Genomic DNA, 23417 nt, shown 5'->3' with positions numbered 1-23417 from the left:
TGGGTGTCCAGACTTTTCCTCCAAACGTGTTGCTGAACACCCTGCCTTATGCCAACATGAATTTTCAAGAGGATGAAAGCAGTTGGATCCAAGGGTCTTAATTTTATGACCTGTGGAAAGTTGGAAACTTCATATTCTTCAATTATTTTATTTAAATATGAGTATCCCAGCACCTGGATACCCTGTCACCCTTTGTCCTCTGTGTGTGTGCTGCAGATGCCTGGAAGTCGCTGACTGACAAGGTGCAAGAGGCCCGTTCGAATGCCCGCCTGAAGCAGCTGTCCTTTGCAGGTAACAGCCTGCACTGAACATGAGAGAGCAAACAGATCTTTCTGTGAGGGTCTTAGAGTCTTAATAGTTCCAGTTAACCTGCTGCAGGCTTTATGGAGGGTGATTTCTTCCCAATGGAAGGATTAGAAAGCCTCACATAGAATGCAATAGCTAGTACAGTGCTGCTGTGACAGCTGTGTGGTGTCCCAGCTCTTTGTGACAAGCTGCTCCATCTCCCTGCTCTAAGTCTGCACTGATAATTAGTGTTTTTTGTCCTCTGTTTCTCTTTCCAGGTGTGAACGGTTTGAGGATGTTGGGGATTATCCATGATACTGTTGTGTTCCTGATAGAGCAACTGTACGGAGCAAAGCACTGCCACAATTACAAGTTCAGATTTCACAAGCCAGAGGAGGCCAATGAACCTCCTTTGAACCCACATGGCTCTGCTCGGGCCGAAGTCCACCTGAGGCAAGTGTGAGCCTTGTCAGTATTGGGGTTAACAGTCCTTTGGCTCCATAACTAATGCTGTGGGAGGGCAGGAGCAACAAATCTCTGCAGCACTAAAGCTCTCAGTTAAATGTTAACAACTGGCACATGAAAATCAACCATTCAGTATCTTCAAATTCTGCACATTTTCCTGTGCCACTTTGTGGCGCTGTGCTTGGTTTAACAAAGCTTGGGCTGTTACTGGAGGTTCTCAGAACCTGCTGTGTCTACCCTGATATGCAGGGATTTTAGAGAAGGCAGAGTTGGGGAGGTACATGTCAGATGGTTGTGGCAACCACGTTCATTTTCAGTCAGTAAAGCAAACTCCCTTTGGTCTCCTTAAATCACAGGAAATCTGCATTTGATATGTTTAATTTCTTGGCATCTAAACACCGACAGCCACCAGAATACAACCCAAATGACGAGGAAGAAGAAGAAGTGCAGCTGAAATCAGCCCGGTATGCAGCAGGGCTTAAAGGTTCAAAGGGGAAAATAGTATTGGGGTGTTAAAATGAGCAGATTTGGCTTAGTTAAGGGTTGTGTGCTTTGAGGGGTATTTGAACATTGAAAGCTGCCAAGCACTGCCAGACATAGAACTTTGACATCTGCAAAAACAAGAGAAGTGACAGCTGAAAGTGATCACCAGACCAGTCTGCTTTCAAATGCTTCTTTTCCTTGCTAATGTGTAACAATCTGATGAGAATTCGAGGAGAAAAGGGAGAAAATATATATATATATATATGAAAACACTGCATTAATTTTCATCGTGTTCTCTGTAGGCTGCAGTGTCACAGTGTATAAATTACTCCATCTTGGAAAGTGCCTCAGATAATACATGGCACAGAGTCTCAAATACAAATCGTCATTTAGCAGTGCCTCTTTGTTCTAGGAGGGCGACCAGTATGGATCTGCCAATGCCCATGCGCTTCCGGCACTTGAAGAAGACCTCCAAGGAGGCAGTTGGTGTGTACAGGTATGGTTTTGCTCTGGTACCGTTGTCCACAGGATAGGGGAAGGTGGAAACTGGAAACCTATGAAACCAGACTGCAAAATTGAGGGGAAAAGCAGGCTTGGGGCTTTTTCCCTCCTCCTCTCTACTCAGGTTACGTATTTGGAAAGTAATCCTCAGCACAGACCACTTGCTCCTTGCTGGCTTTACCTTGGCAATAGCTCAGATGTGGGCACAGTGACCTAGTGGTGTTCTTGTTAGTGTTCCCTTAGAGAGGGGCTAACAGTACCACAGTGGCTCTTGTCACAAGCAGCCTGTTTTCTGCAGCCTTTGCAATCTGATGTTCTTGAGCTTTGCTTGTCTTGTTTGAAATAGTTTGCTTTTCTTGTTGCATTTTAGGTCTCCTATCCATGGTCGGGGTCTGTTCTGCAAAAGGAACATCGATGCAGGTGAGATGGTGATCGAATATTCAGGCAATGTCATTCGCTCCATCCTCACTGACAAACGAGAGAAGTACTACGACAGTAAGGTGAGTTTGAGGCTTTTGTAGATGTTGTTAAAGCATTTGGGAGAGCTAGAAAGTGGCTGTGAAGGTAGGACAGGCCTATATGAAAATTCTGTTGGGAACATGTCAAATTGTGTTCAGTGACTTCTTGGGTTATTTTCATTCCTGCTGGAGCTTTAGAAGCTTTTCCTTTCTATGGTCTGGGCAGGGTCTCAGATTAGTCTCAGTGAATGTGGAGATGAAATGATTGAGGCAGGAGTGTGTGAGGCCCAGAGGAGAGAGGCTGCAGACACTCCCTCAGAGCGGGGCTGTCTGCTGGGATGGCTGTGCTGCCCTGCCTGCACTGATCCTCCTGTGTCCTCCCTGCACAGGGCATCGGGTGCTACATGTTCCGCATTGACGACTCGGAGGTGGTGGATGCCACCATGCACGGGAACGCAGCGCGCTTCATCAACCACTCCTGCGAGCCCAACTGCTACTCTCGGGTCATCAACATCGATGGCCAAAAACACATTGTCATCTTTGCCATGCGCAAAATCTACCGAGGGGAAGAGCTCACCTATGACTATAAGTTCCCCATCGAAGACGCCAGCAACAAACTGCCCTGTAACTGCGGTGCCAAGAAGTGCAGGAAGTTTTTAAACTAGAACTTCCATCAGCTGCAAGTGAGCCCTGCGGAGCCTGGGGTGAACCAAAGCTTCGAGTGAGCCCCTCCCCGGCCACTGGGATGGGACAGAGAAGCCAGACGCAGGAGTGAAGATGGACTGGGCTCAGGGACCTGAGACTGGCGGCTGTGTTTGTCCGAGTCCACATCTTCATGTCTCGCATGTGCACACTCACCCTTGTGAGAGACATGGGCGGCTGGAGAAGATCCTCAGCATGGTTATGTTTTTGCTATTCTCATTTCCCCCGCCTCCATATTTGTTTCTCAGCGTGGGGCTAATGAGTGGGAGAGGAGAGGGAAAGTCACCCCAGGCCCAGGCGCAGGGCAGCAGTCATGGGTCGTGTCCCTCTCTGTCCCCTGGCCAGAGCTCTCCTTCCTAGGGCTGAGTCAGTGGTTGGGTAGCGCAATATTTGAGCTTGCCTCCTGGGGAGAAGGGCTGTGCCTCAGCAGCAGCCCCCTGGGACTGCATGTCTGCAAAACACTATGTGTGAGTGGGAGTAGGTACACCACCTGCACAGGGCTCTGTGGCACAGGGGGCTGGCATTGCTGCTCTTGAGGAGAGCAGAACAGAGCAGCCCACAACTAGACACAAGAAGAGTTTGTCTGGCATCTGGCTCTGAAATCCCTGTCTGAGAGCAGGGGATCTCCTGCCATTCTATGGCAAAGAGGGCTTGTGCCAACAGTTGGGGCACTGTAAATCTTTGCTAGCAACACCGACACTCCTCCTCTGCAGCCGTGTGGGAGAGAAGTGGTCCTCTGGGTCCTGTCTCCGCAGCTGGCTTTCTCCTCTGTCCAGCAAGCTCCTGACGCAGCCAGCCAGCAGTGTCTCAAGGAAGCGGACAGAGATCTCTAGAGAGAGAAGGAGAGTGCAAGCCAGTCCCGGCCGCACACGGTTGCAGAGCAGGAGCTACAACAGACTGGTGTGGGGGCACCGCCTCTGCTTTGCCGTGCCACAGTGTCCCAGGCCTGTGGAGGGCAGGCAGGAGAGTGGCCCTGCAGCCAGATGCTTGCCATGGTCAGTTGTCTGGGTGTAGTCGTGTTGTGTTCCCCAGAAGACACAGCAGGGGCACCAAAACGGAGCCAAAGTTCTCTGCAAAGGCAAGGCCAAGCACCAGCCGGCCTTGTCTGCGCAGCATCCCAAAACGCATAGGAAACGCGTGAGGCGTTGGCACAGCGGGCGAGGAACCAGGCCACGTCTGAGCAAGCTGAGGGACGCCACTGTCCTGGTTGGAGCAGTGAGTCCTCCTCCCCGTGGGGTCTGCCCTGTGCCTCAGAGCAAAACCAGAGAGAGACAAATGAGAGACCCAAGCCTGACAGTGACAACATTGGATTCTGCTCTGTTCTGTTTACAGTTTAGTATTTAAGGTTTTATAAATGTAAATATATTTTGTATATTTTTCTATGAGAAGCACTTCATAGGGGAAAGCACTTATGACGAGGCTTTTTACAGTGGTATTATCCTAATTTAAGAGAATCTCTTTTTAATGATTTTTTTATTTTCATAGGACGGTTCTAGGAAATACTTGGCTGGACACAGTCTGAGCCTTTCTCCAGTGGGGGGGTTGCTTTAGTTTTGTTTTGTACTCTTGTTCTGCCTTTTTGACTTCAGTAACTGTCTCCGGGAGGGTTGACTGGACCTTAAACTGTATTTGCCCATAAGGACAGGGCAGGAGAGAGAGCTGCCCAGCATGATACGAGTTTGGCTCTGTGGGAGGACAGTGTGTGACTTGGGCAGAAAGTTTGATTCTGCCTTGCCCACGCCAGTATCCTGCAAGGGTTTTAAAAGGAAAAGCAAGATAGGATGAGACCTGACCCTTAATATCTCTTTGCTGGGAAGCTAGTCTGAGACACACACCTCTTGCCACAGTCTGTCCTTCAAAGGTAGATGGGTTTTTCTGCGCAGAAGGGAAAGCAGAAAGCACCCTCACTTTTCCAAGCTTTCCTAGTGGTTAGCTTGCAGTCATTACAGGAGCCACTCTTCCCAGGGCTGCTCTGAACCAGCACTGGCAGTTGGTGGGGAAGGGACCAGGAGTGCCTGTTGACTCCCCAGGTCTCTCAGAGGGGCATCCCACATCCACACCTCTCTGGTATTGAGACTTCTTTTGCCCTGAGAAGGAAAAGCAGCGCTCAGAGGTTCAGAACCTGCCGATTTCCTTTTGTTATTGCACTGTGTGAGGATAATTTGTTGGTAACTGTTGAAAGCAAGGTCACATTGACGCTGCATTTGTTACTGAGATGATTTGATGCACTGACAGTTTGGGAACGCACATAATTTGAGGAGCCCAGAGAGTGCCCACCCAGGGGATCTAGGCCCTGTGGCCCCGGGCACAGCTGCTCTCGGCCCTTTTCCTTCCGTTTCTGACATGGGGCAGGGGCATAGCCCTTGCTATGGCAAAGCCCCTGAATTTATCCCAGAGCTCAGCTACGCTTTCTCAGCCCCGCGCTGCTGCTGCCTCCCAATTTCCTGGCTGCAGGAGGAGGTTCCACTGGGAAGCGCTGCCCAGAGCCGCACCACACGGGGAGAAGTGGGAAGGAGGGTCGAGGGGAGCGCTGTGCCTCAGGAGTCCCTCAAGATCCAAGTGCCAGGCAACCTCCTCCCGCTGGGACCAGCCGAGCCAGCGGGCTGCCCGCTTTGCTGCTATTCCCGTTGCGGCTGCCTCGGCAGGAGCCGCTGAGGCCAGTGAAACTGTCTGTACCCCCAGGGAGCTGCACCCGTGGCCAGCCTGGGCCTGTGGGGCAAGTGGCAGCGGGGCTGGGGCAACCAGGGCAGCTGAGCCTGTGCCCCCTCAGCCTGGGCTGGCCAGGAGCACCCAGCTCCCCGTGTATGAATGTATATTTTATAAGGACTGATGCAGATCATGGTATCTGAAAATACTAAAAAAGGAACCTTAGGGCGTTTTTGGTTTTTTTTTTGTACAAACCGACATGTGTTTTTTTAAAGGAGAAGCGGGTCATTGCAAAGGGCTGGGTATCTTTTCTGTCTGGTTTTCTTTCATTTCAAAGCAATATCAAGTTCTTCAGCAGGATGGTCTGTGCAGAATCATGCCATTCACCCATACACTGGTCCACTCTCAACACTTGCAAATTTTTTTATAACTATAAATACAATATATATAGGAACTAATATAGTAATGCACCGTGTAATGAAGCCTAGTTCAGTATCGGTTCATGGCTTTTAATTCTCTTTAACACTATAGATAAGGATTGTGTTACAGTTGCTCACGGCTCTGGGAAAGCCTTGCTGCTCATTCCCCACCGGCAGCCAGGGCCGGAAGCTGGGAACGGGTGGCTCTGCCTTTCCCGGCCCTTCTTGTTACAGTCAGTACTTGTACAACTTGGTTTCTTCCTTTCCTTCCTCCTGTTTTGGTTATGAATGTTGGGGTACCACCTACATATAGGGAAAAATGTGCTCTGTGCTTTCCTGGTATCTTTTTAACAAGGTACAGTAGCTTCGTCTATCAGCCGAGAACTATACTTGTGGTGTTTCTTTTATTGAACTTACAGTCTCTTTAGTAACTACAGATAGGTGAATAATTGTTTCAAAAAAAAAAAAAAAAGAAAAAAAAACTCTGCAAAGGCAAGGTTATGTTCTAGAAATACATTTCTTGACAACTTATCATGTATAACAAAACTTTTTTTTTTCTTGTGTTCTTCCAATCTACTGGTTGTTTGGCTTTTGGATTTTTTTGGTTCTGTTGTTTCGTTTCTTTTTTTTTAAGAGGAAACATGTCTAAAGTACATCAGTGTTAACTCCCTGCCACAGGGAAGAAGGAAATACTTTAATAGTTAAAAAAAATGCTGAAAGCTCTGCAAAAGACTGAATGTAAAAATAAAAAGTGTACATAGTTGTAAAAAAAAAAAAAAGGAGTTTTTAAACATGTTTATTTTCTATGCACTTTTTTTTATTTAAGTGATAGTTTAATTAATAAACATGTCAAGTTTATTGCTGCAGAGGGCTCTCTCCATTTCTTCTTGAGAACTGAGGAGCTGCTTCCTCTCCAGGACATTCACAAAGCATGGGAGCCCCTGGCCAGCACCAAGGACTGCACAGGGTGTTGAGTGAGGAGCCCTCGGCTCCAGTGTGTGCGGGTCACCTTGGGCCGCTGTTGGGGGGCCCTGGCCAGGCGGTGGGGCCTCACACCCAGGCTGCGATAGGATGAGGCTGGGTGAAGTGGGGCCAGCAGTGTAAACATTAACCGGGGCTGTCGCAGCCTGCTTGTGCCTGCAGCCTTGTCACAGGCCTCAGTGACACAGCAGCATGGCCACAGCAAACGACAGGGCTGTCCTGCAGACCATCTTTAACCCCAGCACCCCTTTTGGGGATATCCCAGGGTTGGATGAAGAGGAAGAGGATGTCCAGGATGAAGGTGAGTGATGCTGCACCAGGTTCTCGCTGGAATTGCCAGCAGGGTCCCCATGGGGCAAGCAGGTGGGCAGGGAAGGGGGTTCTGCAGGCTGGGAGCAGTGCCTGCTTGAGGCTGGACATCAGCACTCTGCCCTGTGTCTGTTCCCTTCCGGGACAAGGAATGTTAAGGTGGCAGCGGGACTGAGCCCCGTGGGTCCTCCTGGTGCCTCCACTTCCCAGTCAAGGTCTCCCATTTACATTGCAATAGTGGAAGCTTTTCCGCTGGAGCTGCTGGATCAAGTCCGGGAGCTGGAGCTGCAGGGGGTTTCTGCGGCTGAGTCAGGAGATGTAAGCACGGCCCTGGAGCGGTTCAGTGAGGCCATTCGCCTGCTGCCTGAGCGCGCCTCGGGCTACAATAACCGAGCCCAAGCCCTACGCCTGCGCGGGGACGTGGCAGGTGAGCAGCGCTGGTGCGGGTGGTCTCCTGGTAGCCCCAGCCCCCGCCAATGCTTCCCCTCGTTGCCAGGTGCCCTGCAGGACCTGGACGCTGCCATACGCCTGAGCCGCGGCTGCGGCCGTGCCGCCTGCCAGAGCTTCGTGCAGCGCGGCCTCATCCACCGGCTGCAGGCGCGGGACGAGGATGCCCGGCGGGACTTCGAGCGCGCAGCGCGCTTGGGCAGCGCCTTCGCCCGGCAGCAGCTCGTGCTTCTCAACCCCTACTCTGCGCTCTGCAACCAGATGCTCTGCGAGATGCTCAGCCGGCTGCGCAACCCCGATGGCACTGGAAGCGACTGAGACGGGCAGGAGATGGGCCAGGCAGCGAGTGGGCTGGGTAGAGCCGTACTCCTGAGCTGGCCCAGGCAGACGTGTCCTGGCGGCCAGAAAAGGTCCACCTCAGGTGCCAGAGTTTCTGTTCTTCCTCCTGGCTAGCAGCCAGGGACTGGAAAGTACCAAAGCACCTTGCGGTATTTGTCTCGCTCCGCTCCACCCCGAATAAACCTCCCTCTGTTCCCAGCACCTGGGCTCTGTTTGTGACATTGCAGGCATTGTGGTGGGATTCCCAAGCGTGCACAGCCCCGGTGAGATGGGTGGCCCGGTGGGTGCAAGTCTGAGCCCTCTTCCTGAAAGAGAGCAGACTGCAGGCACGGAGACGCGCACGCCCCCCGGGCAGTCTCCGGCCGCTCTCGCACGCGGCAGGGCAGGACTGACCCCGCGGCTGCGCGCAGCAATCCCGCTCGGGGTAGGCGGCGACGGGGGCCGGCTCGGGCCGTGCTGGGGCCGCCCCTGCGCCGCACGCACTGCCCTGCGTGCCGGGGCCCAGGCGCAGAGCCGCACTGCAGACTGGGCTGGACACAGTAGCAGCAATGCTGCAGGTAAGGTGCAGCTGGGCGACATCCTCCGACCCTGCTGTGTGCTGGAACACCGGGGCCCAGCGTGGACGCCGCCACTGTCCCTGCTCTAGCTGCCTCTCTCCTAGCGTTGAGCACGGCTGATATAACATGGGGTATCCCAGGCGCTGGCCGGGGGCTGCCCTTGCCCTCCTGCTGCTACCGGTGCTCAACCTCCTGGCACTCTGCTTGGCAGGTGAGGCTGTGGTGGGGTCCGGTGCATGACTTGGGGAGCAGGACCCCTGCCACAGCTCTGATGTGCCGTGGGCTCTCTGGCAGCACTGGAGGAACTGCACCCCACCACTGACGGGCAGCAGCGAGCAGTGTGCACCCTGCAGGAGGGGGAGAGTCGTATCTTCACCTGCTGGGTCCCCCGGCCAGTCCCCGGTGCCACACTGGCCTGGTACCTCAACGGTCAGAAAAAGGAAGTCAACCTCTCGACTGCGGACACTGCCAGCATCCTCACCCTCACTGGCCAGCGCTCTGACCACCAGCTCAACTGCTCCCTGACCAACCTGAACTCCAGTGAGACCTACAACACCTCCATCCTTCTCAATGTGCAGTGTAAGACCTGCGGTGCCGGCCTGCTCCAGACTGGGATGTGGGGAGGGCATGTGGGGCTCCCATCCAGCTCGGGCAGGACCATAACCCACACCCATCACAGCCATAGCAGGGCAGCATCTTGTCAGTCCTGTGCTAACGAGGTAGATAAGCACTCCTGGACCCAAGCGAAACAAATCCTGTTCCTAGCTTTGTTGCCCCTATCCCTCTTGCCCATCTCACTGCCTGTTTTTTACCCAGATAAGCCAGGGATCCTGCAGGAAGGCACCCACTACCAGCAGGTCAAGGGTGCTGGCCTTCTCCTGGTGCTCTTTGTGCTGGTGCAAGCCAACCCACCCAGCAGCATCACCTGGGTGGACCAAGATGGACATGTGATGGCAAACACCTCCAAGTTTCTCCTGCTGGGTGCCACGAGCTATCCAGGGCTGGCCAACCACACATTCCACATCCATCTCAGCTGCACAGCTGGAAACCTCTCTGTCAGTGCAGCCAACAGTGTGGGCATCACCACTGCCTCCCTCCTGCCCACAGGTAACTGTTGAGGGGTGGTGTGGTGCAATGGCCCCATGTAAGGGTGCTGAGTGGTCTGCACTGCCTGTGCAGGTCTGCTGGATGCCCGTGTGGAGCTGCCTGCCTTGGGTGTTGCCATTGGAACAGCCCTGGCCATAGCTGCCCTGCTCAGCCTGGGCTCCTGTGCTGCCTGCCTGGCGTGCCGCTTGCCCAAGCTTGTGAGAGGTCCAGGGCAAGCAGGAGGGAATGGCCCACCCAGCCAATGCTCCCACTGCAGCAGCTCTGAGCCCCCGCAGCCCCAGAGCACACGTCTGCCCCGCCAGACCCAGTCCCTGCCACCCAACCTGCGCCTTGGTGACCTCACACAGGAAAATGGAGGTAAAACCCTGATGTACCAGTGCAGCAAGACACGTGGGACCCCAGGTCCACCTGGGTGAGGAATAGATGTCCTGGCTCTCATCCTTTTGCTTCTCTGCAGCTTCCCCCAAGGATGCAGGAGCCAGTGCTAGGGGAGAAGAGAGTGCCCTGCTGGGACTGGAAAACTCCCTGGTCCTCAGCAAACCTGGTAAGGGGAGTAGGTGGGCAAGCAGCCCCAAAACATGTTGTGGGACATGGAACTCCGTGGCTGCCTCAACAGGCAATGAGTTCTTTGTCCTGCAGGTTTTGTCCAGCTCCCAGTGTCCGGGCGCATCTACAAAGTGCCCAGCATGAGCAGTGATGAGATCTGGCTGTGAGCTGCAGTGTGGTGCCAGAGAGCCAGGGCTGCCCGGCACCAGGTACGTACCAGCCCCTGGAGCCCAGCAGCTGAGGGTGCCAGGAAGGCTGTGATGGGAAGTGAGAGCAAACCAGCCCCAGCTCTGTGCTGTGCTATGCTATGCAGTGCAGGGCTTGGGAGCTGTGCTGTCAGCCAGGGCATGGTTTTATGTAGTCCATGAACTTTACCAATATTCTGTTATGATCAAAATGCATCAAAGCTGTTTATAGCCAGGTTCTAGCACTGCAGTTCCTCCTAAGGTAAAGCCAAGCACCAGCTTTGCTTTAGCAGGTTTGTGACTTGCTGCATGATCCTCTTTGCCCCTGTCCCTGCTGCTGTGGCAGACGGGTGGGAGGTTGGCGGAGCAGGGACCGGGGAGAACCATCCCAACAGCAATAAACCGAATTCACGCATCTGTGTGGTGCCGACAGGTTATTTCTGCTTGGCAGCAGTGACGGGACTGTTCTCAACAGGAAAGGGGGTTCAATAACAAGGAGCAGAGGAGATTCAAGATCTCCAGGTCAGAGCTTGCAGCACCCTGAGCAGATCTGTGTTGTGTCTGAGTGTCTGAGAATTTATTCCTGTTTGCTCCAGCCGTTGTAGCGTGTGCTCAAGGAGCCTCTGGTCTGCAGCACCTGTAGCACAGAGAGCCTGACAGTGGGAAAGGCTGGTTTAATGCTGAACTCCTTGAGAACAAGTCAAAAATGGAGCCACTAGGCAGCTTCTGCAACAAATATGGTGAGTGAAGCCTTACTCCCTAACACAGAACAGCCCAGCAATGTCTCTAAGACCAGAGAGGCTTCTGATTGCTGTGTGATCTCTCCCAGCCTGTTCTGGGTACACTTCAGTGTCCAGCGGCAGACAGTGATCCAGATAAGGCTTTAATGTGAAGCATCAATTAAAGCTCAACACCTCTGCCTCCACTGCTTGTGAGGGTGGGTTGGATGGTGGGCTCCTGCCCTTCTGCCCATCAGCCAGGGGCTTGAAGTGCTGCAGGGAAAAGAACATGCTCATGCAAAGATTTGACTCCCACTGCTCAGAGCACACACATGCATCTGAACACACCGGCCACACTGGCTCTGTGTGAGTTGTGTGTTCAACAGTCAGCCCAAGGAGATGCATTCTGGCTTGTGTTGGCCTGTTGAACAATAGGGCACCTCAGCCCGGAGCTCAGCCTAGCTCCCTGTGCCAGGCAGAGGCACCAGGGAGAAGAGCAGCTGAGAACATATTCTCTGGGGCCCACCAGCCCTTTGCACACTCCCATTGCCACCACAAAACCAAAGGTGAAGGGACCAGCTGTGCAGTGCTGCTAGCTGGGTGAGCAGCACCTAGGTGAGCTGCGTACCTGTGAGTTCTTGAACTCCAAGAAGAGGGAGAAGAGGACATGCAGAGGGTGGATCCGGCTCTTGTACACAGGGATGTCCAGAATGGCTGCGGGTGAGATCGGAAGCGTGTGAGGGCACCGGGTCTGCACAGAGCATTGTCAGGAAGGGCTGAGCTCCCCACTGCCCACCATCACCTGGGGCTCCACACACCAAAGACTGCAGACCCCTGTAGTACAAGAGCCCACCTCCCACTGAAGCAGCAGGGAATGAACCCAACTGTTTGGGGCTGAGCATGCAGCTAAAGCTCTCTCGCTTTCAGAGGGAGTGCCAGGCCAGCATCACACTGAGGCAGCAGCACAGCCTCCCCAGCTCACCACAGATCATGTCGATGTATTCAGCAAGGTCACAGCTCATCTCTGCAGTTGGAAGACCCACCTGGAACAGACGGGGCTGTCAGATCTGCTCCCTGACTGTAGGAGCACCGGGGCAGCAGCTGGGAATTCCAGTGTTGGGCTGCTCCCCAACTTCTGCCAAGGGCAGAGTCATGAGGAGGAACAAGCCCAGGAGGACTGGGCTGTGGGATGGAGCAGGCACCCAGCTTTCATGGCAGATGGTTTCTAAGACCATGTGCTGAGCTGGTCACCCAGACAATATACCTTTCCCAGGAGCTCCTCAAATTCTGGTGACCATTCCTGCATCAGGGTCTCAATGTCAGGCATTGGCCTGCCAGGGAAGAGAAGAACATCAACTTCAGGATCACACACAACCTTCCACTGCCAACATCAGGGCTCACCTGGAGTAATGGACTGTGGCAGGAGGTTTGCACCGATGCAGTTCACTAATACTTTCAATCCATCTCTCAATGGCTTTGGGGTTCTTTTCTGCATTCTCCAAACTCTTCACTTTTATCTGCTGCTAATAAGACAAATATAAACCTGGAAGTGTTTCATGGTATTTCGGGGCTTTTTGGGAAAGCTGCATTCACTCCTAGTGAACCAGGCCTTCTCTCTTTCCCAGCTGCACTTTACCAACAGATTTCTGCATGCAAAAGGCCAACTAGAACTGGTATGAACAACCAAAAGGAAATAAAGCATCACTTGAAGTGAACAGACCCAGAGTTTCTATCAAGACTTGGTGAAGCAAGGCTCAGATCCACTGCAGTTTAAAACTATGGATTAAAGCAAAAGGTCTGATTTTGCTGCTTTTGAAGTCAAGCTCTCAGTTGTAAGAGTAAAATGCCATGGTTTTACTCCAGGAAGCGTGCAGCAAGTGTGACCTCCCTCTCCCTGACTCACTGTGATGTTGTGCTGCTTGGAGTTCTCTGTCAGCCAAAGGGAGAGCACGGTGGGGTCTGACTGCTTGGTTGAGGGCTCATCCAGGACCAGCAGGCCAAGGCTGTCAGGCTTGCCATCGGGACGAGGAACCTGCAGGAAAACAGAGCCCTGTTTTCTGTGGACTACAGGGCAGGTTTGTACAGAGCCTTCCTGTGGGCTGTCTCAGATGTGCATTCTAAGTATGGTGCTGCCTGAAAAGCACACAGTGTTGGAGAAGAAAAAACCCAGGCTTTGCCCCAAGTTACCCAAGTGCTGTTTGAGAAATGACCAAACCACCAGAATAGTTTTCCATGTCTCTGCCTGTCGTGTCTGACATATCAGGGACAGACCCGACCCCAGGCTGCATGGCCTGGCTGCCTAAGTGCTCTGACCCTGCGTTCTGTTTCGGTGCGTGGGGCAGGACAGAGAGAGGAACCTGAAGAAACTGTACCTTTAGGAATGCATCGATGTCTCCAACGGCAGGAATAAAGTCTGGAATAAAAGGCTGCAGCTTGTGCTCAATCTCTATTGTTTTGGGAGTGTACCTGGAAAAAAACACCACCACAGCATGGGTGACTAGGAACTGTGCTGCAATAATTGAAGCAAAGGAGAGCCAAGAGCAAGCTAAAACCCTTCCACTCACCTCTGAATGTATTCAAAGAGATCTTTGATTTCAGAAGACACTTGCAGGTAGTCAAAATCTGCTGGATTGAAATCACTAAAAAAAGGAAGAAAGTAAAGGGAAAAGATTAACGAGTGGCAAGTTCTGTACAACAGAAACCAGGTCCCATTTGGGGCAGACAAATGTGGGAAGCTGAACTACCAGGCAGTAAGTCCTCTCTGGAAAACACTTCTTGCACAGGGAAAGCATTATTTGGCCCTGCTTTTCTTTGGACCTGCTGGCCAAGAAAAGCACCTGAATGATAGACATCTGAGATCATTCAGTCCCACACAGGGCTGTCAAAAGAGGGCTAAGTGCTCTGCACAAAGGCAGCAATAGGACAGCAATTTGGGGGTCAGCAATTGCTTTGAAGCTGAAAACTATGGAAAAGGAGAAGAATTATGAGGATCTGAGTGACATGTTCAAGATGGTCCTTCCCTTTTCCGATTTCTCCTGCCAGCCCGGCCTGCCTTACACCTTGGATCCAGCTGTGCCTCTCTTGGGCACAGCAAACAAGCCCAGTTCATCACCTCACCCTGGAGCATCGGGGACGAGGAGGCAGGAGATGCCTGTCCCAATGCCCACGACTCTGCTCCCCCTCGTGGGATCAGGTGAAACCGGTGGAGCTGACAGGGCCCGAAAGGCACCCACCAGCCTCACCCCTGTTCCTCTGTCCAGGAACACCGCTCACCCCTCCAACGCGGCCCCGTGCTCCTCCGAGTCCTCCTCCGAGTCGCTCTCCGAGGAATCTTCCTCCGAGTCCTCATCGTCCTCGTCGTCATCCTCGCTGGAGGTGGCTGGGCCGGGGAGGTGTGCCGCTGCCTCCTCCTTGTCGAGAGAACCGGGTTTCAGGGCATGTCACCGAGTCTCACCGGGCCGTCCCGCCGCCCGCTGCGCTCGTACCTTCCCTCCGCTGCCGCGATCGCCGCTCCCGCGCTCGGCCTCTCTCACAGACACCCCGGGCCGCCGGGAGTCCCGCAGGCGGCCCGCGGCCCCCGCCCGCGGCGAGCGGGCTCCCGGTTCAGCCTCAGGCAGCTCGAGGCTCTCGTCGTACGGCTGGTTCTCAACCGGGCGGGGCTGCGCCGAGAGGCGAAGTCAGGGGCAGCGCGGCCTGGGGCGGCCCGGCATCCTCATCCACCGCCCGCCGTGTCCTGCCACGCTGCATCCCGCGCCCTACCTCCGCCCGCACCCCTGTGTCCCGTTCTGTCCCGCCGTATCCCCCGTGTCCCACCTCCGCCCGCCTGGCGTCCCGCCGCGCCGCCGCCGCCGCCGCCGTCGCCATGGCGACTCCGCCCCGACGCGCGCGGCTCGGCCGGCCAGAGCGGCCCGGCCGCGCGCGCCCCCTGGCGGCTGGGAGGTGCCCCAGCCCCGCCCCGCCCCGCCGTGACGCTACTTCCGGGTGCGGACGTGGCGCGGTGCCGCCATCTTGCGCGGCCGCCCGGGAACCGGAGAGAGCGGAGGGCCCGAGTGCGGATCCCGCCGCCGCCGCCGCTGCTATGGTGAGGGAAGGACCTGCTCGTCGCGGGCAGCGCGGGGCTCGGGGCAGTCCCCGGGGCAGCCCCTGGGCCTGCCCCGCTCGCCTCGCCTGTGCGCAGGCCGGCGCTGGAGCCCGCGGCCTGGTGGGACGGAGCGCGGCGCTGCTGCCCCGGGTCGGGCCGGGGCCCTTGGGGCGGCGGGGATTCGGCACTTTCTCTCTGGTGACTCGGAGCCACGGTGCCTCCTCAGCACGGCCTCATGCCTGCTCTAAAGTGCGTTCGGGGTCTCAGGTGTAGCCGGGCGGGTGGTGCCCGCCTGCTCCCCCGTGCAGCCCTCTGTCTCAGGGCTGGTCCGGCTCCTTTTGCGTGTCGCGGCGGTGTTTGGGTCAGCACAGATCCGCGCACGGCTCCGTCAGAGCTAAAACTGTGCCCGAGGTGCGGCAGGGATCAGCGATACCGCGTTTGAGGGTTTCGGACTTTCTGTCAATAACTGCAATTGCGGATTTAAAAGGTCTGAAGTACAGAATAGAATTATCCTGACAAATGTAATTAACATCTGTGAGAGAGAAATATAGGGAGGAAGTCTGGGCAGACTGAGAGATGGATAAAGTGCAGCTGGTGAGTACCTTGCCGTCCTGTCGGTGTGATAACGTCTGTGAGGTGCCCAAGAGTCATCCGAGGGCTGTGAGTGATAACCAGGGCTTCCTTAACCTGGCTGTGTGTGCTGTGCATATGGCACTGGAGAGATGTGACATTTCACAGCGTTCCTGTGTGTAGTTGTAAGCTGGGACAGCTTATAGCTCAAGAAGTCGATAACCTGGAGCCTGATGCTCCCAGGGCTTGTTACACCTCAGTCTGTGTGAAATCGGGAATGACCATTTGCCTGACAGAAGCAGGGAGAGCTCTCAGGATTACGTTGGAACAGAATGTGAAACGGAGAGAGAGAGCAAAGGCAGAGGTGTCTCTGTTCTTGACTTTGTTCATTGCCTCGTCACAGAGAGAGGCTTAGGCTCTTAAGGAAGGCGTGCAGAGTGTGGTGGGAAGGGATGCGCTCCCTGAGCGCGGACCGGGAGTCTCTGCTCACTGCTGCTCTCCCGCAGGTGCTGTTGGCAGCCGCCGTGTGCACAAAGGCAGGGAAGGCCATCGTGTCCCGGCAGTTCGTGGAGATGACTCGCACCCGCATCGAGGGCCTGCTGGCGGCGTTCCCAAAGCTGATGAATACGGGGAAGCAGCACACGTTTGTGGAGACAGAGAGCGTGCGGTACGTCTACCAGCCCATGGAGAAGCTCTACATGGTGCTGATTACCACCAAAAACAGCAACATCCTGGAAGACCTGGAAACACTCCGACTCTTCTCTAGAGTGGTAAGGATTCATCACTCAGTGATGTGCCTGTAGCCCAGAGTCGTGCTGTTGTGAGGGATCTGTTTCTGAGCTGCTGCAGGAACGCTGCGTTCCTTCCCTTGGTAGGTCTGTGTTCCACAGGTTCCCTTTTGTTCAGAAAGCTCTGAACTTTTGGTGGTAATTCTGAACTCTGCATAAAAAAATCATCAGTTGTACTTCACGTGGTGAAGTTGACTGTAATTTAGCATTAAATATTCTTTGTACAGTGTGTGGTTATTACAAGTGCAGTGCTGCTCTGCAGGGATCCTGAAGCAGCAAGTTTGTATCTTCACACAACCAAATGATTTTCAGCAATTTCACTGGCCCCAGCATGTAGTTGGGGTTCCTTTGAGTTAGTGTTATGAGGAAGCTGAGAGGTTCTGTAAGGATTTTAATGTAGAAAAGCTAACAGTGGCAAAACTTCATCTTGTTTCTTGACAGTGCAATGGTACAAAGAGCAGTGTAAAGGTGTGCTGGGCTTGGGAGGGTCTGGCACAGTTGTGACCTCTGGGATGGTAGAAAGACAGTGTTTATGCAGTACTGTTTGTGGGTACTCTGTTGAACTGTTCTCCCCTTCTAGATCCCTGAATATTGTCGAGCTCTGGAAGAGAATGAGATCTCAGAACACTGCTTCGACCTAATCTTTGCCTTTGATGAAATAGTTGCCCTGGGCTACCGCGAGAATGTAAATCTGGCACAAATTCGGACCTTCACTGAGATGGACTCACATGAGGAAAAGGTGTTTCGGGCAGTCAGAGAGGTGAGCGGGGACACCTGCAATTCTGACACAAGGCGCCTGTCTGGGAAACACCACCTTTGCTATACAAGAGGTGTTCCTCCATTTTGGTGGGGCCATGCAATTATTTAGCTTTTCTGAGGGCTAAATACCATGTCTTGTTTCTTTTTCCTTGGCCAGGGGTTTTTGGGCAACTGCACTTAGTTGCTGTGTAGGGCAGGGCTGAGGCTGAAAAGCTCCATCAGCCTCTTCTCTTCTCCTTCAGACGCAGGAGCGCGAAGCGAAGGCCGAGATGCGCCGTAAAGCGAAGGAGTTGCAGCAGGCCAGGAGGGATGCAGAGAGACATGGCAAGAAGGCACCAGGGTTTGGGGGCTTTGGCAGCTCAGCTGTGTCTGGGGGCGTGACAGCAATGATCACGGAGACCATCATTGAGACTGAGAAGCCCAAAGTGGCACCAGCTCCAGCCAGGTAGGGGGGACATCATGTGGCAGATGTTGGAGTCTGTTGGCTCAAGGCACATGACCAGAGGATCTAACATGAGTTCCTCATCTGTGTAAATACTGAGGACCGTTTGTTTGACCACGTACCACAGTAGCACCCAGTAGTCTCTTTGGATTCTTGGATGAACAATGGACTTTCATTTTGTGTGAGAAAAAGAGGTCCCAGCTTCTGGTAATACATGGAGCTGTATCCAAATCTAAATTATAACCTGACACCCTACACATAAGATGATCAGTTCCATGTATGTTCTCCCCCAAAAAGGCTGCTGAGTTGAATGCTATGTGGTTGGGATGGTCAAGTTACAGCATTTATTTTATTTTATTTATACATTTTATTTAGGCCTTCAGGTCCCAGTAAAGCCTTGAAACTCGGTGCTAAAGGGAAGGAGGTGGACAACTTCGTGGACAAGCTGAAATCGGAAGGAGAAAATATCATGACTTCTGTAGGCAAGCGCTCTGCAGAAGCAGCCAAAGTTCTCACTCCTCCCGTTAACATGGAGAGGTGAGTGCTGCCCTCGCTTTGGAAGCAGTCTCTTCATGGCTCTTCCTGCGTGTGGTCTTGGGAGAGAGCATCCCTGATCTTCTTTGGCTTTTTCCTGTGTTTTCTTACCTTGTAATTATAAAAGTTGGGCATAATCTGGGAAAGCATGTCAGCAAAAAAGCAGATAGCTGGTTTGGTTAGGTATCCTCTCAATTAAAATGAGCTGTCCTTCCATTGGTGAGCTGAGGTTGGGAATTTTCCTGTGCTTTTTCCCTGTTTCCCAGCCTTGCTGCTCAGGATTGAGGCATTCATGGTTCATTTTACACACAGCAATTCAGAACTTTGTAGTGCCCTGAGCTGCCCTGTGGCCTGTCAGAGAGGATTTGAGTGACCAGTGTGTCAAGATGCTGCATCACTGCCCTTTAACTGGGATCTCATCCCTTGCAGACCCATATGCATGGATCCTCCTGCCCCTGAGTTCACTGTCACAGCCATGCTGTTATTTGGGAGCCCCTGCTCAGTACACACAGCCTGTCCTTACTAGTAATCTCTCTGCTGTCTGGGTGATACGGAGTGTAGGACTTGAGCTTTTTCCTCTGTCTGTCTAGCGTGCACATGAAAATAGAGGAGAAAATTTCCTTGACTTGTGGCCGTGACGGAGGGTTGCAGAACATGGAGCTTCATGGCATGATCATGCTCCATATCTCTGATGAAAAGTTTGCACGTATTCGCCTGCACGTAGAAAATGAAGACAAGAGGGGAGTGCAGCTACAGGTAAAGCCTGTTTGGAGTCTTATGCTGTTGAAACATGTTTTTGCTGCTTTCCAAGGGAAAATAGTGGAAATACTTGAGTATGTTGCTGTCCTGTGTTCTCACCTAAGCCTTCTCAGCAAATGCATTGGAAATGGGAGTAGTCAGTACAGATATTAGCAGAAGTGCAGGGCCAGTCATGGTCAAGGGATTGAAGTTCACTGGAGAAATGCAATCTTGATCATCATCCTGCCCTCAAAGCCTTATCTGCCCAGCAGTGCACCTTGGCATGCCAGGTGACCTCACTTGGACTTTTAAGCAGCCTGGTATATTGCTCAGTGACTGTTGTGTGATGTCAGCTGCTGCTGTGGAATGGAAATGGGATAACAAACTTCCTGTCCCAGTGGGGAATGAATTTATTCTCTTGGAAGCTGTTTCTTTCTGAGGTTGCTTGTCCTGTCACTGCTGTACCTGGGATGATTGCTGGAGCACTTTGATGGCAGTCAGCCATTGCAGCTCAGAAAGTTCTTAGGAGATTCTTCCTTCCCTTTCTTCTTTATGTTAGCTTACTGATCCCTGGAGGGGATACTGCTTTGACACACTGGCTCACTCCTCACTAGGGATTTGTCTGTACCTCATCACTGTCTGCAAGTCCACTTCCTTCCAGCGCATCCCAGGAGAGAGTTGCTAACAGCACTCCTACAGGCGGTGCGTCAGGTGGAAGATGACACCAAACTGTTTGCTGACTCCTGTCTTTCTACTGAACAGTGATTTGCAAAAATCCTCTGCTTCTAACAAGCTGCTCACACTTGAGTTTGTGAAGAGAGTGCTTAAATGGAGTTTGGCCACTGACACATACGTGCATTAAGGTTGCTGTGGGGAGATAGTGTTATAGTGTCAGGGTGTTTTTCCCAACAGCATTAGATAGATTTTTCTTGTAATGTCTGCTGTAATGTAATGTAGACATTCAGGATGATCTTTGACTTATAGTTGTTCTTTAGATATCAGCCTGCAACGCTTGAGTCTCTGGTGCAGGTGCAGGTAAGAAAAATAGTGGTGAGGATCCTTCTTGTCAGATTAGCATTTCCTGGAAGGAATCCCAGGTTGATAAGCAGTTGTGCTCCACATGGGCTTCTGAGCCAGGAGGAAACCTGATGTTTATTTTGTCAAAGCAAACACTGAAATGTGTAGGCCTGTCCTGGTAGAATCTGCATTACCTGTGGTTCTCTCCTTGGGCTTAGACCTACAGTATGGGCATGTGTTCCTCTTTCAGACTCACCCAAACGTGGACAAGAAGCTCTTCACTACAGAGTCACAGATTGGTTTGAAGAACCCAGAGAAATCATTCCCCATTAACAGTGACGTGGGTGTGCTGAAGTGGAGGTTGCAGACCACAGAAGAGTCCTTCATTCCATTGACAAGTGAGTGCAAATCCAGGGGCTTGGGCAGAAGCAGCCGGTGATTGTCCATGAGCTGCTGGTAGCCACCTTGCAGCAGCTGGGCTGCCTGGAGCCTAGCATGTGAGACCTTGGAGATACTAGGTGTATCCATTGGATAGTGCCTGTCCTTGGCAGTGTGTGTTTTCTGTAACACCTCAAGGAAAATAGAGAGCTTTTCTTAAAAGTCAGCTTGAGGGTGACTTCACTGGGTGTTTTGAAGTGCATCATCTTGTGAAAGCCTGCATGGTTCATGTACTGTCTCTGTTTCCTCAGTTAACTGCTGGCCGTCAGAGAATGGGAACAGTTGTGATGTTAACATTGAATACGAGTTACAAGAGGAGAGCCTAGAGCTGAATGATGTGACCATCACCATCCCCTTGCCGTAAGTAATGTTTCTTATCCACACTAATGACTCGCATCATCTCCTTCCCCTCCCTGTTTTGTGGATCTGGCCAAGCCAACAGGTTTTATAGGGGCATTTCCTTAGCTCTGTGCAGGGAAGTTATTGTCACTTCTCATTGCCTGCTCTAGGTCTGGTGTTGGTGCCCCAGTGATTGGAGAGATTGATGGTGAGTATCGCCACGACAGCCGGAGAAACCTCCTTGAGTGGTGCCTGCCGGTGATAGATGCCAAAAACAAGACTGGTAGCCTGGAATTCAGCATAGCAGGGCAGCCGAACGACTTCTTCCCAGTGCAAGTCTCTTTCATCTCCAAAAAGAACTATTGCAACATACAGGTATGGTCACTGCTGATGCTCCACAGGTGGGATGTCACCCTTGCCTCAGTTCCCGGCTGGCTGACACTGGCCGTGCTGCAGCGGCACCATGCTGTCCCACTGGCCGTGGCTAAAGGTTGGCATTAACCTGCCTCTGAGACAGCTGGATTCGGGAGTGCCAGCAGACAGCACTGGCAGCTGACACTTCATGGAGTTTGCCTGAAGTTTCAGTTGTGTCTTCAAATCTCTGAGTAATCATTAATTCCCCTCAGACTTTATGGGAAAATCCATTAGCCTTGTAGGTAAAATACTGCTTTGACATACAACTGTCTGTCTCCACTGAAGTGCAGCCAGTGGCTTCCACTTCACTCCTCAGCAGAGACAGTGTTACCACAGAAAATCACTCCCCTCTTTCAGGTTTCCTGGGAACAAAGATCTTTGTTTCAGGGCCGAGTTGTGGTTTAAAGGCAGCAGGTCGGTTGTGCTGTCGTGGCCATGATGGCATTGGGAAGCATGGCATCACTGCAGTAAGGGGTTGCTGTTCAATGCTGAGCTAATGTTGCCTGTTGTCTCTACAGGTTACCAAAGTGACCCAGGTAGATGGGAACAGCCCTGTAAGGTTTTCCACTGAAACCACCTTCCTGGTGGACAAGTACGAAATCCTGTAATGCCACACGTGGTGACATGCAATGGAAGAAATTTTTTAATTAAAAAAAATGAGGCCGACGTTTATTCTGAATGTTGGGAACACCACAGCCCCCTCTGCTAAGACGTGTGGCTCTGTCTGCCATCTACAGTGTTCCTGGGTCACAGACATTTTTTGCAGAGAAGTGACGTGCTCATGGGGAGAAGGGCCACAAATTTCTTTGGCAGATTTTTACCGACTGGCGAAAAAGCAAGATCTCCTCAAAGAGCCTGAGTTTGACATGCTGCCCCCCACCCCCGAGATGCTCAGAGCTCAGCCCAGAGCCGACCAGACATCAGTCTCTTCTCTCCTCCTGAAGCATCACATGCTGTTCTGTTGTTGGTGCTGCCATTTTAATTTCTCCTTGGCCTCTGGTTCTCCTGCCTGGGGCCACCTGCTGGTCCTGACCCTTCCATCGGGTGGAAGCTGAGCAAGTTGACCTCAGCCTCAGAGGTGGGGTGGGTCATGGCATGAGGTGGGGAAGAGGGACCCGGGGGTTAAGTCCTTTTGTCTCACACAGTTACTGGTTTTCCTCCAACTGCAGTGTGGCAGTAGCCGAGATCCAGGTGGTCTGATTCCTGCTGCAGCGGGGAGAGCGTCCAAAAGGAACTGTGTCCTCACTGTCTTCCACAGCTGTTCTCAGGCCAGGCTTTGGAGGAAGTTTAGTTAGGTTAGAACCAGCTGTATATCCTTTGCAAGGCTGTTTTGGTGTCTGATGAGGTTGAGGGCTTTGTCTGCCTGGGTGAAAGGAGCTGTGGAGCCTGGGTGACTTACTTGGCCTGCCTGTCCAGACCTGTCTCAAACCAGTATTGGTTCAGCACTGGCAGGTGAGGGAGAAGGAGGTGCTGGTTTCCAGGTAATGTGGGGGCTGATCCTAGCCATTTCTCTTACTGCTGCCTCACTGGCATTTGCCACATCTCAGAGACCTGTGCTCCCCTCACAACTCATCTCACCTGCTTGGCTGGGGCCTGTCAAGAGCATCACCTGCCCCTGGGCATACCTCACCTCTGCAGCCAGGGGGCCCGAGGGCAGATGGAAGGCAGTGGCCCTAAAAGTGCGTGTACTGTGCTCTGTGAGAGACAGCCAGCCTGTCATGGGCCCCTGGGGTCCTCTGCCAAAGAAGTTCGTGGTCTCTCCTCTGCTGGCAGCACCTGAGAGGAAATCAACCCTGGTCCTGTCCTGGGAGGGCAAGCCCTCTCCCCTAGCAAAGTAGGCAATGAATCCCATTAACCCGGTCCTGTTCCAGAGCTGCTTGTCTGATTTTTAAAATGGGAGTCAAAGTTAGTTCAAGCATCCAAGGAGGTTTTTTTTTTTTTCTTATATTCATTGGAGGGTGATATTTAAACCGAGCCGAGGTCCCCACTTTTTGTAACCCTGTATGATCCTGGCCTAGGGAATAGAGCACATTCCAGTGTACACAGAATTCTGAGTCTTTAATCAAATAAAGTACTGTTAAAGGAGCTGGCTGCGGGTCGTAAGGTCCTTCCGGAGCCGGTCAGCCCGGGCCGCGCGGGGGCGGGACG

At 52.8% G+C, this 23417-nt stretch overlaps 5 protein-coding genes across 12 annotated transcripts in view; 4 read left to right on the top strand and 1 right to left on the bottom strand.

Annotated features, from left to right (window-relative positions):
- KMT2A (lysine methyltransferase 2A) overlaps positions 1 to 6825 on the top strand; it is a 42272-nt gene extending 35447 nt beyond the window's left edge. For both annotated transcript variants that reach the window (XM_063418045.1, XM_063418044.1), the window contains exons 31-36: positions 217 to 291; positions 564 to 738; positions 1107 to 1214; positions 1646 to 1729; positions 2105 to 2234; positions 2582 to 6825. In XM_063418045.1, the coding sequence (XP_063274115.1) occupies positions 217 to 291; positions 564 to 738; positions 1107 to 1214; positions 1646 to 1729; positions 2105 to 2234; positions 2582 to 2857 (848 nt within the window). In that variant the 3' untranslated portion in view covers positions 2858 to 6825. The remainder of the gene's footprint in view (positions 1 to 216; positions 292 to 563; positions 739 to 1106; positions 1215 to 1645; positions 1730 to 2104; positions 2235 to 2581) is intronic.
- A 134-nt stretch (positions 6826 to 6959) lies between these two features.
- Positions 6960 to 8027, top strand: TTC36 (tetratricopeptide repeat domain 36). Of its 2 annotated transcripts, XM_063418068.1 has the most exons (3): positions 6960 to 7241; positions 7488 to 7676; positions 7746 to 8027. In XM_063418068.1, exons 1-3 carry the CDS (start codon positions 7133 to 7135, stop codon positions 8012 to 8014), a joined length of 567 nt encoding a protein of 188 aa, XP_063274138.1. In that variant the 5' UTR covers positions 6960 to 7132; the 3' UTR covers positions 8015 to 8027. The 2 variants fall into 2 exon arrangements, with proteins under 2 accessions (XP_063274138.1, XP_063274137.1); XM_063418067.1 differs by having other exon boundaries at positions 7488 to 8027.
- A 446-nt stretch (positions 8028 to 8473) lies between these two features.
- TMEM25 (transmembrane protein 25) lies at positions 8474 to 10928 on the top strand. Of its 4 annotated transcripts, none has more exons than XM_063418062.1 (5): positions 8474 to 8592; positions 8697 to 8803; positions 8887 to 9699; positions 9772 to 10056; positions 10157 to 10928. In XM_063418062.1, exons 2-5 carry the CDS (start codon positions 8719 to 8721, stop codon positions 10387 to 10389), a joined length of 1416 nt encoding a protein of 471 aa, XP_063274132.1. In that variant the 5' UTR covers positions 8474 to 8592; positions 8697 to 8718; the 3' UTR covers positions 10390 to 10928. The 4 variants fall into 4 exon arrangements, with proteins under 4 accessions (XP_063274132.1, XP_063274131.1, XP_063274133.1 ...); XM_063418061.1 differs by having other exon boundaries at positions 8481 to 8592; positions 8682 to 8803; XM_063418063.1 differs by lacking the exon at positions 8474 to 8592 and having other exon boundaries at positions 8664 to 8803; positions 10157 to 10243; positions 10339 to 10928.
- A 156-nt stretch (positions 10929 to 11084) lies between these two features.
- IFT46 (intraflagellar transport 46) lies at positions 11085 to 15102 on the bottom strand. 3 transcript variants are annotated; one of them, XM_063418066.1, is made up of 11 exons: positions 14963 to 15102; positions 14635 to 14808; positions 14423 to 14559; positions 13714 to 13788; positions 13522 to 13615; positions 13053 to 13181; positions 12551 to 12672; positions 12414 to 12480; positions 12132 to 12192; positions 11778 to 11863; positions 11085 to 11422 (listed from the first exon to the last, which is right to left on the bottom strand). In XM_063418066.1, the coding sequence occupies exons 1-11, from the start codon at positions 15011 to 15013 to the stop codon at positions 11327 to 11329; spliced, it is 1092 nt and encodes a 363-aa protein (XP_063274136.1). In that variant the 5' UTR covers positions 15014 to 15102; the 3' UTR covers positions 11085 to 11326. The 3 variants fall into 3 exon arrangements, with proteins under 3 accessions (XP_063274136.1, XP_063274135.1, XP_063274134.1); XM_063418065.1 differs by having other exon boundaries at positions 12551 to 12669; positions 14909 to 15035; XM_063418064.1 differs by having other exon boundaries at positions 14909 to 15034.
- Positions 15097 to 23354, top strand: ARCN1 (archain 1). Its single transcript, XM_063418059.1, has 10 exons — positions 15097 to 15230; positions 16307 to 16570; positions 17169 to 17348; positions 17590 to 17792; positions 18165 to 18326; positions 18914 to 19079; positions 20329 to 20476; positions 20768 to 20876; positions 21026 to 21230; positions 21788 to 23354. The coding sequence occupies exons 1-10, from the start codon at positions 15228 to 15230 to the stop codon at positions 21875 to 21877; spliced, it is 1530 nt and encodes a 509-aa protein (XP_063274129.1). The 5' UTR covers positions 15097 to 15227; the 3' UTR covers positions 21878 to 23354.
- Positions 23355 to 23417: the final 63 nt, after the last annotated feature.

Source organism: Prinia subflava, chromosome 22 (assembly GCF_021018805.1).
Source record: "Prinia subflava isolate CZ2003 ecotype Zambia chromosome 22, Cam_Psub_1.2, whole genome shotgun sequence".
In the NCBI taxonomy this organism is placed as follows: Eukaryota; Metazoa; Chordata; class Aves; order Passeriformes; family Cisticolidae; genus Prinia; species Prinia subflava.
The sequence above is the reverse complement of the archived record's forward strand: the minus strand, read 5'-3'. Positions and strand labels throughout refer to the sequence as shown.

Coding starts and splice junctions, on each gene's coding strand:
- ARCN1 (XM_063418059.1), top strand. Junction 17,793..18,164: donor GTGGCACCAGCTCCAGCCAG/GTAGGGGGGACA, acceptor CATTTTATTTAG/GCCTTCAGGTCCCAGTAAAG. Junction 19,080..20,328: donor AGAGGGGAGTGCAGCTACAG/GTAAAGCCTGTT, acceptor TTCCTCTTTCAG/ACTCACCCAAACGTGGACAA.
- IFT46 (XM_063418064.1), bottom strand. CDS start 15,013: ATGGCGACGGCGGCGGCGGCGGCGGCGCGGCGGGACGCCAGGCGGGCG. Junction 14,809..14,908: donor ACACAGGGGTGCGGGCGGAG/GTAGGGCGCGGG, acceptor CTCTCGGCGCAG/CCCCGCCCGGTTGAGAACCA. Junction 13,616..13,713: donor CTCTTTGAATACATTCAGAG/GTGAGTGGAAGG, acceptor GTTTTTTTCCAG/GTACACTCCCAAAACAATAG.
- TMEM25 (XM_063418062.1), top strand. CDS start 8,719: ATGGGGTATCCCAGGCGCTGGCCGGGGGCTGCCCTTGCCCTCCTGCTG. Junction 8,804..8,886: donor CCTGGCACTCTGCTTGGCAG/GTGAGGCTGTGG, acceptor GCTCTCTGGCAG/CACTGGAGGAACTGCACCCC. Junction 9,700..9,771: donor TGCCTCCCTCCTGCCCACAG/GTAACTGTTGAG, acceptor CTGCCTGTGCAG/GTCTGCTGGATGCCCGTGTG.
- TTC36 (XM_063418067.1), top strand. CDS start 7,133: ATGGCCACAGCAAACGACAGGGCTGTCCTGCAGACCATCTTTAACCCC. Junction 7,242..7,487: donor AGAGGATGTCCAGGATGAAG/GTGAGTGATGCT, acceptor ACATTGCAATAG/TGGAAGCTTTTCCGCTGGAG.